Below are 15,186 nucleotides of genomic sequence, written 5' to 3'. Positions count from 1 at the left end.
GCTTTTAGGCTGGATTGATTGAAAAAGTCCGACACTGGTAGGAAATATGGAATTCGCTGAGATATCTGGGAAATCTGGGTCCAGGGAAAGGGGGGATGAATTGATATTAGATTGTATATAAAGATTATGAGTGAGGAGGAAATATTAAAATGGAGTTTCATTGCTGGTAAAAATTTAAGCTAAGGGGAGATACAATTAATAGAATATAAGGGGATATATATATATATATATATATATATATATATATATATATATAGGTTATAGATAAAATTGAATGGTGATAATTAGAGAAGAAATGTTAATTATTATTTTTTTATAATGTGAAAACTGCTTTATGATTAATTGAAATAGGGAATCAATGAGGGGGGAACCGGGGAAGTCTATAATGTTATGAAGATTATTAAATATATTCCCCCCCCTCTTTTTTGTCTTTTTCTTTTCCTGTGACAGGTAGGTAGCCGTGTTGGTCTGAGTCGAAACAAAATAAAATAAATCCTTCCGTAGCACCTTAAAGACCAACTAAGTTTTTATTTTGGTATGAGCTTTCGTGTGTGTATCTGAAGAAGTGTGCATGCACATGAAAGCTCATACCAAAATAAAAACTTAGTTGGTCTTTAAGGTGCTACTGAAGGAATTTTTTTATTTTATTTTCCTGTGGTTTTTCTTTCTTTCTCCCCCCCTTTTGTATTTTGTCAATGTATTGTTTTTTCATGTGTATAAAATGAATAAAGATGAATTAAAAAAAGAAGAAGAAGAAGCTTGTTACTTGGAATACACTCATCTGTTTGGGAAATGAGAAACTACTGTTGGGGGACCCCAGGGGCCCCAAAATGTGATAATGTGGACCCCTGAGTGTGACGGTTAAACGGGAACTTATAGTAGCCTATCGCTTTGAGAAACTGCTGAGAATGCCTTTCACTTTGCAAGCGCCCACCACCCCAATGGGGGCAGAGAACAGCTAAAATCGTTATCACTAGCACGCAAGTACATGGTACAGAGCACAAAGCACAATAAGTGTTTGCAACAGATCATCCAAGGATGTGCAGACACTGCAAATGTTGAATGTATCTAGAAATGAATAAAGCTATATGCCAGGATGCTAAGGCTGAGCACAAGCGCGCCAAGGTGAAATGTACGGTATCTAAATGTATTTTGGCCAACAACAACAGCTTGCTTGCTTCTTTGAATGAGGTAATGAGAAATGTTTCTATACTCCCAATAGGCTCAGGGCGACTGCTATTCTCACTTGTACCATTAACTACTTGTGTTTCTATCCTCGGACTGCAGATCTAGAACATATATAGATCTATATATACTGAGGCTGTAGATCAGGGTCCCCAAACCAAGGCCTGGGGGCCGGATGCAGCCCAATCACCTTCCAAATCCAGCCCGCGGATGGTCCGGGAATCAGCATGTTTTTACATGAGTGGAATGTCTCCTTTTATTTAAAATGCATCTCTGAGTTATTTGTGGGGCATAGGAATTCATTCATATATATTTTTCAAAATATAGTCCGGCCCCCGCACAAGGTCTAAGGGACAGTGGACCGGCCCCCTGCTGAAAAAGTTTGCTGAGCCCTGCTGTAGATCTATAAAATATCTATGGATCTGTCATCCCAGCAGGAGGAATGGATGGTGCACAGCAGCAGACGCCATGTCAATTTTGCTGTCTTGGGTGTTGGGAGGTGGGGTGGCCTGGGAGAGGGGGCCTTGCTGCCTTTGCATGTGGGAGCGGGCAAGAGCTCTGCCTTGTCTGTGAGGGTGAGGCACCCGTAAGTGGCATGGTGCTGAGGCACCTCCGAGGTCTGGCACCAGCCCTGCTCCGAAAAGTCATGGGAAAAGCCCAGGGCAATCCGGGGAAACCATTTGATGATGACATTCCCCAGAGGAAAAATGAAAACAAAGAGTAGCAATTTCATAATAGCCACCCAAGACCACAATAATTCTGTTTTTATATGTGCTGGCAGCTGCCTAGAGTGGCTGGGGAATAAATAATAAAATGATTGTTATTATTAAAAAGAGGTCTGCTGTGGCAAATCAAAGGCCCCTCCAGCCCAGCCTCCTGTTCTCACAGGAGCCAACTAGATGCCTGGAAGAAGCACCTGAGCACCACAGCGTTCTCTCCAATTGTGATCCCCAGCAACTGGCATAGCTGTCAAGTTTTCCCTTTTCTCACGAGGAAGCCTATTCAACATAAGGGAATTTCCCTTAAAAAAAATGGAAAACCTGACAGCTATGGCAACTGGTATTTAGAGGAACACTCACATCCCACTTAAAAATCTGCCCAGGAAATAGAAATGAAAAATAAACATCTTACGGGTCTGAAATGGCTGGAGCTGTGAGTGAGAGCAGAGCCAGGGCCCAGAGGAACATAGCTGCCCCCATAGTTGGAGCTGTGGTGGGCACCAATCTCCGTTGGTGCTCAGAACCAGAGCTGGTGTAGAGACCTAAATGCTGGCCCAGAGATTCCTCTGTTCACCCACGAGGCGCATGAACTTAATTTCATCTGGGTCAATATTGACTCTCCTCCTCCTCCTCAGAGTAAACATAATTATGTCCCTGAGGCTCCTCCCTTCAACTCCATGCAGGGAGATAGCTGCAACTATTCAGATGAAAGAGAGGCCACTCACTCCTTGTCAGCCTTCGAGACAAACTGAGAAGGGATTAGAAATGGTGTGAACCAGAAGCGAAGGAGGGCCAACCAAATGGCAGCATATATATATATATATACCCGTTTCCACAGGCCTACAATGTTTCTGTGATTTCATCACATGGAAAGGGAAAAGATATTCAGAAACCAAGAATCATCCTATTGAGATATATGATGTGTTCAATGGCTAGATCAGGCATCCCCAAACTGCGGCCCTCCAGATGTTTTGGCCTACAACTCCCATGATGTAGGCCAAAACATCTGGAGGGCGGCAGTTTGGGGATGCCTGATCCCTAGCTAACAGGACCAGTGGTCAGGGAAGATGGGAATTGTAGTCCAAAACATCTGGAGGGCCAAAGTTTGGGGCTGCCTGGGCTAGATAGTGCTTGGATAACTGTGGGAAATCCTTGGAGGCCTGGGAATCAAAAGGGTAGGGCCAGGGCAGTCTCGAGTAGGTCGGGCGCCCTGGCGCTGAGGGGCGGAGATCTCTCCGGCGCCCCCGCCCTCGCAGGGAGCAGCATGACTTCCGCGTGGCTTTGCCGTGCAGCGCCCTGCCTACCGGCCCAGCGCTCTGGCGCACCGCACCACCGGGACTCTACCTAAAGCCGGCCCTGGGTAGGGCAATATGTTCATAGAATCATAGAACTGTAGAGAAGGAATGGACCACAAGGGTCATCTAGTCCAACCCCCTGCAATGCAGGAATTTCAGCTAAAGCATCCATGACAGATGGCCAAATGTCCTTCAGACTCCAAAAAAGCTACCCTTGTTTCCTTTTGGAGGCTTTTTTCTTAAAAAAAAGAAAGAAAGAACTAAAAGATACACTGGCTTGCAGGAGTGCTACTCAGAACCAATATAACTTACTTGGCTAAGCAGAAAGCAACATCTGTACAAGTTCTGCTATTTCCTTTTATTTAGAACACTTGCAAAATGTGTGCTCAAGATACGGTCTGTGTAGTTTGGATGCAAAAGCCCCACTATTTCTCCATCCCCTCTGGGTGGAGAAACCAATAAAGAATGAGCTCAGGCTATGTGGTTTGCCTACTGCAAGGACTGGACGTGCTGAATACTAGTTTCAGGCCCCATCAGCTGGCTTGTTTGTACTCTGCCTCCTGTCAAGAAGGAGGCCGCCAGATTGGTTGATTGATTACGTCACTGCATGTACGTGTGCCTTGAATGGTACAGAATAGATTCAAAGTGAACTTTATACATGCTAAGAAGGACAGGTAAACATGGAGGGAGATTGATCTGTGGGTCAGTGACCAGTCAGACTACCCACATTGAGATTGGCATCAGCTATTGAACAGTCAGGGTTCAATAGCTGGCAAGGCTACTAGAACTTACAGTAAGTGATGAGGCAATTGATACAGGTAGGTAGCCGTGTTGGTCTGACGTAGTCGAAACAAAAAATAAAATAAAAAATCCTTCCAGTAGCACCTTAGAGACTAACTAAGTTTGTCATTGGTATGAGCTTTCGTGTGCATGCATCAAACTTAGTTGGTCTCTAAGGTGCTACTGGAAGGAATTTTTTTTATTTGATGAGGCAATTGTAATCTATAAGGTTTCATATAAACCTGTGGAGGGAATAGTCAACCAAAGGTATCTGATAGAAGAAAGCACCACAGAAGCAATTCAAGTTTCTGTTTATTTTCTGAACTAGAGTTCCACTGCATGGTTCATGTTGTAAAAGACAGGGCCACTTTTTTCCCCAAACGGTCCCCAGCTCCTTAAGTTTGGCTCGTCTGAATTCCTTTTCTTTCCCATCCTGTGCCTGTTGCACCATAGGAATTTCTCCATCTAAACCAAGAAGAAGAAGAAGAAATTTAAGTTCTCTTCAATATGGAATCCAGAGTGGGAGATACAGGAATGCATCCTTTTAGACTTTGGGCACATAGAAGTCACATTTCTTCTCCTGGAACAGGGAGGGGAACATAAGAAGTATGGATTGGTTTTTCCCTTCTGCCTACTAGTCTGAAGGAAAAGGCCTTATATATCTGTGAAATCTGCATTCACTGTATGAAATGCCTACCAGTCTGAAGGAAAGGGCCTTATATATCTGTGAAATCTGCATCCACTATAGGAAATGCAAATCAGCCTAGGATAAATAAAGAAGTTCATTGTTGGCATCACAGACCATTTTAGACATAGAGCTTGTCCATACCTCCATTTGCCCCACCAATTACCCTCGGGGAAACCTGATCTTTAGAGCTGAGTCAGAACAAACAGCAATGGGGTTTTCTGCGGATTGCTGTTTGTTCCAATTTAGCACTAAAGAGTGGGTTTTCCAGGGGGAAATGGGGGGAAGGCAAAACCGCTATATGCACAGAGGCCTAAAGCATAGATGTCTAACTTCAGGTCTATGCATGACTCACCTCAGTAGCATGGGTCTTCATATTCCACTGTGGACTGTTCATCTGAAAGAAATTAAGGCAGATCGTTAAACTCAGCACTGGCCACAATCATGATATCCTCACTTCCTGATACCTCTCTTCATTCTTCCATAGAACCATAGAATTGTAGAGTTGGAAGAGATCCTGGGGGGGGGTCATCTAGTCCAACCCTCTGCAATGCAGTAAGGCGACATAAAGCAACTAGCTGGAGAGACCCATGATAATTCTTGATGGGACAGAGAAGCATTATGCTTACCATCCTTGGCATTTGGCATTTGGCATTTTACAGCCCATTCACCTGTGTCCTTTCGGAGCTCTTCACAATCCGTTTTTTTAAATGACCTTCAACAATTTAGTACCACCAGCAAAGCTGGCCATCTCACTGCTCACTTCCACCTCTAGATTGTTCATGAACAAGTTAAGAACCACAGGTCCCAATACCAAACCTTGTGGGACTCCACTTTCCACATCCCTCCAGCAGGAGAACTGTCTATTTTTTTTCCTACACTCTGCTTCCTGCTACTTTAGCCACTTCCTGACACATATGTTTGTTTGAAGATCAGTAGTTTCACATTTGAGTTCTTTGAGAACTCTTGGATGGAGACCACCCAGACCGAAGAATTTGCTGGTTGCTATTCCATCTATTAGGCCTAGAACTTTATTGGCGTCCCATCAACCATATGATTCCAAACTGGAACTTAGACTTCACAACATGTGGTCTCCCTGAGCGGAAGGCACCTATGTTGGTCCACAGATTTTTGCTGACTGACTGAGACTGTAAATACAGGGTGATTACAGAATGCCTGAAGGCCACAGTACACAGAAGGTGGGCTGTATTTGGCTTGACAGGTCACAAGCTCCACAGACTTGGTGAGAAACACAATGAATTAAAAATGCTAATATTTTTCAAACCCAGTCAGCATCTTAAAAAGCAGAGACATCACCTTGCCGACAAAGGTCCGTATAGTTAAAGCTATGGTTTTCCCAGTAGTGATGTATGGAAATGAGAGCTGGACCGTAAAGAAGGCTGATCGCCGAAGAATTGATGCTTTTGAATTGTGGTGCTGGAGGAGACTCTTGAGAGTCCCATGGACTGCAAGAATACCAAACCTATCCATTCTGAAGGGAATCAGCCCTGAGTGCTCACTGGAAGGACAGATCGTGAAGCTGAGGCTCCAATACTTTGGCCACCTCATGAGAAGAGAAGACTCCCTGGAAAAGACCCTGATGTTGGGAAAGATTGAGGCCACTAGGAGAAGGGGATGGCAGAGGACGAGATGGTTGGACAGTGTTCTCGAAGCTACGAACATGAGTTTGACCAGACTGCGGGAGGCAGTGCAAGACAGGAGTGCCTGGCGTGCTCTGGTCCGTGGGGTCACGAAGAGTCGGACACGACTAAACGACCAAACAACAACAACAACAACATTTTTCAACATGAGGAAGAACCTACCTGGCTGATAATAGTCATAGACTTTGACAACTGCTGGTTTCAGGTCCTTCACTGGAATGTCTTGGCTCATGGACAAGGTATATGTCTGCCTCTCCTTTCCTAGCTGAGAGAAAGACTTTGGATGTAAAGAGAAGTTGAGGACAAGGTGCGGTTGAGGTCAACACTAAATGGTTACGCCATCCTGCGATCACCTCCATTGGAGGTGAAACCGCAAAAACAAATATGCTGGCTGCTTAGATAGGATAGTTTCTGCACAAGAACAAAGTAACAGAAAATCCATGGCTCTAGTTTCTGTTTGAAACAGACAAAGAACTGAGGCAACCTGAGGCAACTGCATGGCACAAGCCCTTTCATTGAAAGCATCCAGTTTGGGCTCCTGTGGTTTGTCCGCGCCATAGTGCGAGGCCAAAAACCACACTTTTTTTGGTTCCGAGCAGTGCCGTGAGTCAGGTGGCTCACACCAGAGCGTGGGAGCAAAAAACAGACGGAAAAGTTACCTTGACCCACATTTCGCTGCTCTTCCTCCTCCTCCTCCTGGGCCACTTTAATGAACTATTAATCAGCTCAATAATTTAATTTAAATTGACAATTTTAACAACTCTCCTTATTAACAGGTCTGGATTGTTCTCATAAGAATGCTGCAAGCAGAAGCGGAAATTCGAGAAAGTGCTGTTTACTTGGCAAGCTGGACCCGTTGAAATGCCCTTTTCTGTTACCGTTGGTCTTCTTCTTTTGCCTGGCAAGGTGGCTTGTGAAGGGGGCCACTACAATGCAGCATTGCCATTGGCCCAGTTGTCAAATGGTGTGTGTGCTTGCCTGTTACAAAGTTGTGTTTCTTTTCCCCATACTGACCTGGTCCAGGTAGATTGTGAGACGCTCCTCTCCAATCTCCACTCTTTTCACAAGGGGCTGTTGCTTAAGCTGAGGATACAGAATGAAAGAATTAAGGCTTCCTTGCCACCAGTTTTGTCACCAAAGGGAGGTTTCGTAGGTCTTTGGTTGCTTGCATTGTTTGAGGAATAACTGACAAATCTTTGAAAGAAGGGGATCAGGAATTATGTCCCTTGCAAAATTGTATATCTGCAAGCAATCTGTTCAGATCATTGGTAAGAGGGATCTCTCTCTCTCCCCCCCTCTCTCTCTCTCTCTCTCTCTCTCTCTCTCTCTCTCTCTCTCTCTCTCTCTCTCAGCAGCCCACTAAGTCGCGGAACATGTGAGTATGTGTGCGTGAGAGAGGGAGAGGGAGAGGATGGCGGGTAGCAGAAAGAAAGTGAGAGAAGAGGAGTCAGAAAAAGAGAGAAAATGGAAAGCCCCACCCATTTTTGACCCTGTACCAGGCCCAGCCTATGGTTGGCTTCAGTCCTATCTGCAATAAGTTGTCCCCATTGCCCACCCCTTCTCCTGTTCAATACATTATTTGGAACCTGCTATGTTCATTGAGGTTTGAGAAAACCAGCCCTGAGTGCTCACTGGAAGGACAGATCCTGAAGCTGAGGCTCCAATACTTTGGCCACCTCATGAGAAGAGAAGACTTCCTGGAAAAGACCCTGATGTTGGGAAAGATTGAGGGCACTAGGAGAAGGGGACGACAGAGGACGAGATGGTTGGACAGTGTTCTTGAAGCTACAAACATGAGTTTGACCAAACTGCGGGAGGCATTGGGAGACAGGAGTGCCTGGCATGCTATGGTCCATGGGGTCATGAAGAGTCGGACACGACTAAACGACTAAACAACAACAATGTTCATTGAGAGGGACTTTTGTCCTTCTAAACTGATTTCTGACAGGTAGGGGAGGAAAGGGACAGAGGGATGGAAGGATCTCTCAGTTTTGGTTCTCTCCATTTCTCATTTTTCCCAAGCTTAAATTCAGTTCTCACAATTTGCAGATTTTTTTTGGAATTTTTTTTAATCCTCACAAAAATTCACCAGCATTTTGGTACAAATTTCTCCTAATAAACGCATTTTACGCGCAGTTTTGACTCAGGTACACATTTTTGCAAGCAGCTTTCCCTGATACAATGCATTTTTGTATGTTATTTTCAGTGACACCTTCATTTTTAGGCACACTTTCCTGTACAATGTGTTTATAAATGTTGGTTGGATGGAGAACTGCATCACAAAATTCAGATGTTCAAATTTTGAAGAACAGCTGATAAAGGAGTTCCTAAGAAGAATACAATTTGCAGCTGCCATTGTGTCACCAGAAGACACAACTCATTTACTCCTTGAATGACCTTTTTATAATGACCTTAGAAACAATTACATCCACTAATTGTTAAAATCACAGAAGGGAAGGATGTCTCTTGCAAAGACCTGTTTTTTGTTGTCTGATTTAGAGAGGAATGTATATTTTAGAACATCCAGATTTCTTGCCAAGGCTTTACAAATTCAGGTAATAAAATTTAAAGGGGAAATGGGAAATCATTTATCCTGTAAAGATTAGGGAGTGGAAAGGTAAACCACTATTATTAGCAGCATTCTTGTTATTATTATTTTTATATCTGTAATGGCTGCTCGCTAAACACAATAAATCGAACTGAACTGAAGAATAGCTGCCTTCCAGTCCACATATTTTTTGGGGAAAGTGGATATTTAATAGGGTTTGATTTTGAACATGTACTGAATCAAATTTCTCCTCCATCGCCAGACAAGAGGTACTTAAGGCAGGCAAAATAGACTTACATCGTGGTTAGTTCCCTGGACAGGATGGAATCCAGACAACATCTTCACCTCTATCATGGCCATGTTGGAGGTGCCACGGCTGCCCACATAACTGCCAAGAGAAGAGGATAATAATAATAATAATAATAATAATAATAATAATAATAATAATAATAATACCCCACCCAGCTGGCTGAGTCTCCCGAGCCACTCTGGGCGCCTCCCAATTGAATATTAAAACAATACAAGAGTTGAACATGAGCCATTTCAAGTCCCAGCCACTAACTTCACCACTATTTTCAGGTGGGATTCAGTCCCTTGAACATGAGGGCGAACGCTGTGGATGTGTCCATCCACTCTTGGGTTTTCTTCTTTTAATAGACTTGTAGCAGAGTTTCCTTTTTTAATTGAATATCTTTATTATTTACAAAAAGCGACACTGGTCGAATACTAATAAAATAACATAATCCTTTCCTCTTCCAGCCATCCGGCCAGTGACCTAATACTGACTCACGCTCATTTGCACACTGACACTTTTACACTGACCCTTATTGATCACATGCCCTTAATAAAGGCACCTGTTGCTGGGTAGATTTTTCGGTTGCCTAGCAACCTGTTCAAGACCAATTCTTCGAGTCTTTTTAGAATATTCCAACACCCAGTCATCTAACCTTCCTGCAAGCAAATTAGAATGGGTGCTCATTAAACAGCCTAATCTATCTGCAAACAAATCAGGATGAATGCTCATTAAGCAGGTCCTTCTACCGGTAGAAGTGCCCTTACTCAAAAGTCTCTCCCTCCTTCCCTCTCCCTCCCTCTCAATCTGCAGAAAAACCAATTCACATTTCTCACAATTCAGCAGTATTATTATTATTTTTAAAATTATACCGTTTTTTACCAGTGGCAGAGCTTCATGCTCCGGCACAGGGGGCGGAGAGCAGGTGGGGGCGTGGCTGACGTGCATCCTGGTGGCATGGCATGCTGCCCACAGAGGCACAGCGTGCCGCCCGCAGGAGCATGGCGCGTCCCCCAGGGGCGTGGCCTTTTGGGGCGTGGCACCCAGCGTGGGGGGGGGGTCAGCCGGGATGGCACCCCACTGGGATAGTGGTCCAGCAGCGCTGCACTCCCCCACCCCCCTCTTCCTCCGCCAGTGCTCTGTACCATACCTGCCAAGTTGCTGGGCGGAGCATGTTCAGAAGTGACTTTTGATGCTGCTTTGCCCAGTTCCAAAATGGCCACCGTGCCAGAAGTCGCACTGCAGCCATTTTGGAACTGGGCAGAGCAGCATCAAAAGTCGCTTCTGAGCATGCTCCGCCCAGTTCCAAAATGGCCGCCGCGCTAGAATAAACCGGGGGGAAACAAAAAATCCGTTTTTTCAGATAGGAACAGCTGGAAAAACAGGGATTTCCCGGGGAATACGGGAGACTTGGCAGCTATGCTCTGTACCCATAGATCTCAGGGTGGTTCACAACATAAAATTGCAATATATATAAATAAGCAAAATGCATAATGCTGGCGCCTCTCAAGACATCCCATACCTCATCGAGGTGACAAATCCCCACCCCCAGCTGCCCAGTACCTCTCAGGTCAAACAGGGGGCTCCTCTGCCCAGTGGTGGAGCTTCATGCTCCAGCACCAAGGGTGGAGAGCAGGTGGGGGCATGGCTGGCGCCCGTCCTGCAGCTGTGGCGCGCGTCCTGGGGACATGGCCCGCCACCTGCAGGGGTGTGGTGCCCAGTGCGGGGGGAGCCATGATGGCGCCCCACTGGGATCGTGATGCCAGGGGCGGTCCGCTCCCCCCGCCCCCCTCTTCCTCCAACCAGTGGCTCTGCCAACCGCCATGGATTGAGACCCTGTCTGGCTTTTCTCATGCCCTCTGCAAGTGGCAAGGAGAGGCCCAAAGGCGTTGGCAAGCAGCCAGCCTCCTCCTCCGGGCTCTCCTGTCCCCTCACCCCACCATCCATTCTCCCTGGGGCGGACACACCCTACCCAAGAGATTCTGGGGGATCAGAAAGGGGATTCCTGCTTGCCATCGGTCTTCAAAAGGTGAAGATAAGAATGAAAGATAATGAAAGTAACAAAACAAAGCAATAACCCCCCTCCCACAACACATTTAAAAGGCCACATAATGTTAATCAGGCCAAGGCCTGGTTTGATTACAACCCAACCAAGATTTCTAGGTAAACAGTGCTCAATTTGAAGTGGAACCGATCATTACCAGCTGAACAAGTCTGTATTCAGGGATAGGCATACATGAATTTTGGCAAGCTCGCTGCCTCTCACCTTGCACTGATGTGAAGGGTCAGGAAGCGAGGGGTTGCCTCTTGTTCACATCCTTTCCCTGCTGCTTTCACATCCAGGGTGAAGGCGTCTTCATTCTTCGAGGGAGGGATATTGTATCGCAAGACTGCCTGATATGGGACAGGCACCAAAAACACAACAGTTGTAGAGTTGCATAACTATAACATGCAGTCGGGCTGGAGCTCTCAAAAGCTCACGCCTTTTAGGAACGTTTTCGGGTCCTTGCATCTACTAGTCACTCATTTCCAACCCTCAGTCCATTAGGATAAATGCTTTTTGGATACTGTGAAATCCTTTATTATCTCAGGCAAGCGTCCCTCTCAGTTCCCTTAAATAACAAACCAACATATTTGCAAAGCTTTCTAAACCATGTGCGCCCATGTTTGAAAAGTTATTCTGTTTTTACCTACCTCTGTTTTTACTATGTTTGTAGTTTTGCGTACTGTATACTGCATTAGGCACACATAGAAATAAGAAATACTGCACTATGCACAACATCACATGAGAGTACAACAGGTAATCATTATTGTGTTATTTTCTCAAATCTTCAGAGATGGTGTGCTTTCCTTAGCCCACAGGCCAAGTGCGTGTATTGGATCCTTATTTCAAGAGAGACCACCTGAATTGGTACTTGTCGCCCTTTTTTGAGATGTAGGTTTTTTAAAGGAGATAGGGCATCCCCGAAGAACTTGTGAAGCTAGCAAGGAACGGGATACACCCTGAGTATTTCGGTGTTTTGCAATCCCTGGGGCAAAGCACTATTACCGAAGGTGGCGCTACAGCCATACAAGACTTTACTGGCCATATGCAAGTCATTTATGCTGAGTCAAACCATCTGTGTCTCTTCTTCTGACTGGCAGAAGGTCCCCACACCTAAGGCAGGTGTCAGGGACTGGGCAGATGAGGAATGGTGGAGACTACCATTGGGAGATGAATCCTAAACCGGAATTAAGATTGCGGAATTAAGAACCTTTTAATGAGGGTGAAAGAGGAGAGCGCAAAATATGGTCTGAAGCTCAACATAAAAAAAACCAAGATCATGGCCACTGGTCCCATCACCTCCTGGCAAATAGAAGGGGAAGAAATGGAGGCGGTGAGAGATTTTACTTTCTTGGGTTCCATGATCACTGCAGATGATGACAGCAGTCACGAAATTAAAAGACGCCTGCTTCTTGGGAGAAAAGCAATGACAAACCTAGACAGCATCTTAAAAAGCAGAGACATCACCTTGCCTACAAAGGTCCGTATAGTTAAAGCTATGGTTTTCCCAGTAGTGATGTATGGAAGTGAGAGCTGGACCATGAAGAAGGCTGATCGCCGAAGAATTGTTGCTTTTGAATTATGGTGCTGGAGGAGACTCTTGAGAGTCCCATGGACTGCAAGAAGATCAAACCTATCCATTCTGAAGGAAATCAGCCCTGAGTGCTCATCTTCTTGCAGCAGAAGGGAATCTCAAGAGTCTCCTCCAGCACCATAATTCAAAAGCATCAATTCTTTGGTGATCAGCCTTCTTTGTGGTCCAGTTCTCATTTCCATACATCACTACTGGGGAAACCATAGCTTTAACTATATGGATCTTTGTCAACAAGTTAATGTCTCTGCTTTTTGAGATGCTGTCTAGGTTTATCATCAATTTTCTTCCAAGAAGCAGGCATCTTTTAATTCCGTGACTGCTGTCACAATCTGCCGTGATCATGGAGCCCAAGAAGGTAAAATATTTAAATAAAAAAGGACAGTAAGAAACTTTCCCTTGCCTTTATACTTTCCTGGGCAACCAGACGGGAGCCGCTGACAGCATCCTGACAGCAGGCGTCCTTCCTAACTCTCTTACAAGAGGGCCAGGTCACTGCAGGTGTTGGGTACAAACATGTGGGTGAAAACCATGTCCTCTACTACTGAGACACGGCTTCTGTGGGATTTCAAGCCGGGAATCTCCTCAGGTTTCGTCAGTACTAAAATCTGTCACTGAACCAGCCTATCCTCACCTGCCTTGCCTACCTTGAAGAACCATCACTCACCTGGACATACCCACAGCCTTTGCCAGAGGCCTGCATGGCATACTCCCCAGGTATGTCTGGGAGGGTAGTCTGCTGCAGGACCAACCGATTAGTGTGGTCCACGTGGAATGACTGCTGGAAGGTCTTGTCAGATTTCACTGTTATCAATAGGTCTTCAGATCTACTGTATGTGACTGCTCCATATTTGGCGAGGGCTTGGAGTGCAACCACTGTGTCCTGGGAAAGGAGAACAGTTGCAGTGTAATTATTATTATTATTATTATTATTATTATTATTATTATTATTAATTTATACCCCGACCATCTGGCTGGGTTTTCTCAGCCACTCTGGGTGGCTCCCAACAGAATATTAAAAACATGATAAAACATCAAGCATTAAAAACTTCCCTAAACAGGGCTGCCTTCAGATGTCTTCTAAAAGTCAGAAAGTTGTTCATTTCCTTGACATCTGACAGGAGGGTGTTCCACAGGAAGGGCGCCACTACCGAGAAGGCCCTCTGCCTGGTTCCCTGTAACCTCACTTCTTGCAGGGAGGGAACTGCCAGAAGGCCCTCGGAGCTGGACCTCAATGTCGGGCTGAACGATGGGGGTGGAGACGCTCCTTCAGGTATTCTGGGCCGAGGCAATTTAGGGCTTTAAATGTCAGCACCAACACTTTGATTTGTGCTCGGAAATGTAGTGGGAGTCAATGTAGGTCTTTGAGGACTGGTGTTATGTGGTCTTGGCAGCCACTCCCAGTCACCAGTCTATCTGCCACATTCTGGATTAAATGTTTTCATTTCTGTCCAATTTTCCTCTGATACACTGGGTCACCTACACTGCCTGGATAGCTCAGTTGGTTAGAACATGGTGCTGACCATGCCAAGGTTGCAGGTTTGATCCCCGCATGGGACAGCTTCATATTCCTGCATTGCAGGGGGTTGGGGGTTGGGGTTGATGACCCTCAGGGTTCCTTCCAACTCTACAATTTCATGATTTTATGATCCACTGTGGCTCCCCACTTCAATCGAAATGGGGTGGGTGGGAAGCAGCAATGTAACTTTAAAAAACCCAGCTGATTTGGGTGTAGAAATTAGTTTATGGGCTTAAAGATTCTGAGACAGCCAGATGTGGTGGGGAAAGGGATCTTTCAGAATATACAGGCTCCAGCCGTGAGAGAGGAAACATTACCTGAGTTGAGGCAAAGCCTCCGTAGGCATTCTGCTGCTTTGCCAGCCAGGCCACAATGTCTGTGGCCTTCTTGATATCCTCTTTGCTGACGTTTTGGGGCGAAAGCCTAGCCAGAAGCACGTATCCTGTCAGCTCCACACTCACAGACTCAGGCTGGGACCAAGGATTCTCGGTGGATGCTGGGGCAGCCCTTGGGCTCCAATACATCTGCCCTCCTACCAAAGAAAAATTCAGCTTGTAAGTTTGGAAGAGCCAGCCTGAGGTTGGTGAAATGGGTTTTGGGTTAAGGGTGAGCTCATGGCCTGTAGTTACTTCTGTGAACATGCATTGACACTGGGAAGCTGTGCTCAGGAATGGAATTTGAACCCACTCTTCATGCTAGGATTGAGCCAGGGAAAACTGTTAATATTTTATTTTATTGAAATTTATTTTACTGAATCCTGTTGAATATGTTAGTCGCTTTATTTTGCCAAGGGCAATCCAAAGCAGCTTAAAACCAACCAACCAACCAGCCAAACAAACTAAGCCACATAGATACATTAAAATCAAG

General features: G+C 45.4%; 2 protein-coding genes across 2 annotated transcripts in view; both read right to left on the bottom strand.

Annotated features, from left to right (window-relative positions):
* Positions 1-2,402, bottom strand: part of LOC118075325 (alpha-2-macroglobulin-like protein 1) — a 69,211-nt gene extending 66,809 nt beyond the window's left edge. The window contains exon 1 of the mRNA XM_060268974.1: positions 2,317-2,402. Within this exon, the coding sequence (XP_060124957.1) occupies positions 2,317-2,384 (68 nt within the window). The 5' untranslated portion in view covers positions 2,385-2,402. The remainder of the gene's footprint in view (positions 1-2,316) is intronic.
* A 1,712-nt stretch (positions 2,403-4,114) lies between these two features.
* The window catches only part of A2ML1 (alpha-2-macroglobulin like 1), a 41,075-nt gene continuing 30,003 nt past the window's right edge, over positions 4,115-15,186 (bottom strand). Inside the window, exons 22-29 of the mRNA XM_060268975.1 lie at positions 14,637-14,851; positions 13,468-13,683; positions 11,432-11,559; positions 9,171-9,261; positions 7,340-7,408; positions 6,488-6,590; positions 5,020-5,061; positions 4,115-4,444 (exon numbers count right to left, since the gene is read on the bottom strand). Of these exons, the coding sequence (XP_060124958.1) occupies positions 5,021-5,061; positions 6,488-6,590; positions 7,340-7,408; positions 9,171-9,261; positions 11,432-11,559; positions 13,468-13,683; positions 14,637-14,851 (863 nt within the window). The 3' untranslated portion in view covers positions 4,115-4,444; position 5,020. The remainder of the gene's footprint in view (positions 4,445-5,019; positions 5,062-6,487; positions 6,591-7,339; positions 7,409-9,170; positions 9,262-11,431; positions 11,560-13,467; positions 13,684-14,636; positions 14,852-15,186) is intronic.

Source organism: Zootoca vivipara, chromosome 16 (assembly GCF_963506605.1).
Source record: "Zootoca vivipara chromosome 16, rZooViv1.1, whole genome shotgun sequence".
Taxonomy (NCBI): Eukaryota; Metazoa; Chordata; class Lepidosauria; order Squamata; family Lacertidae; genus Zootoca; species Zootoca vivipara.
Note: the sequence above shows the minus strand (reverse complement) of the source record. Positions and strands in the feature narration are given on the sequence as shown.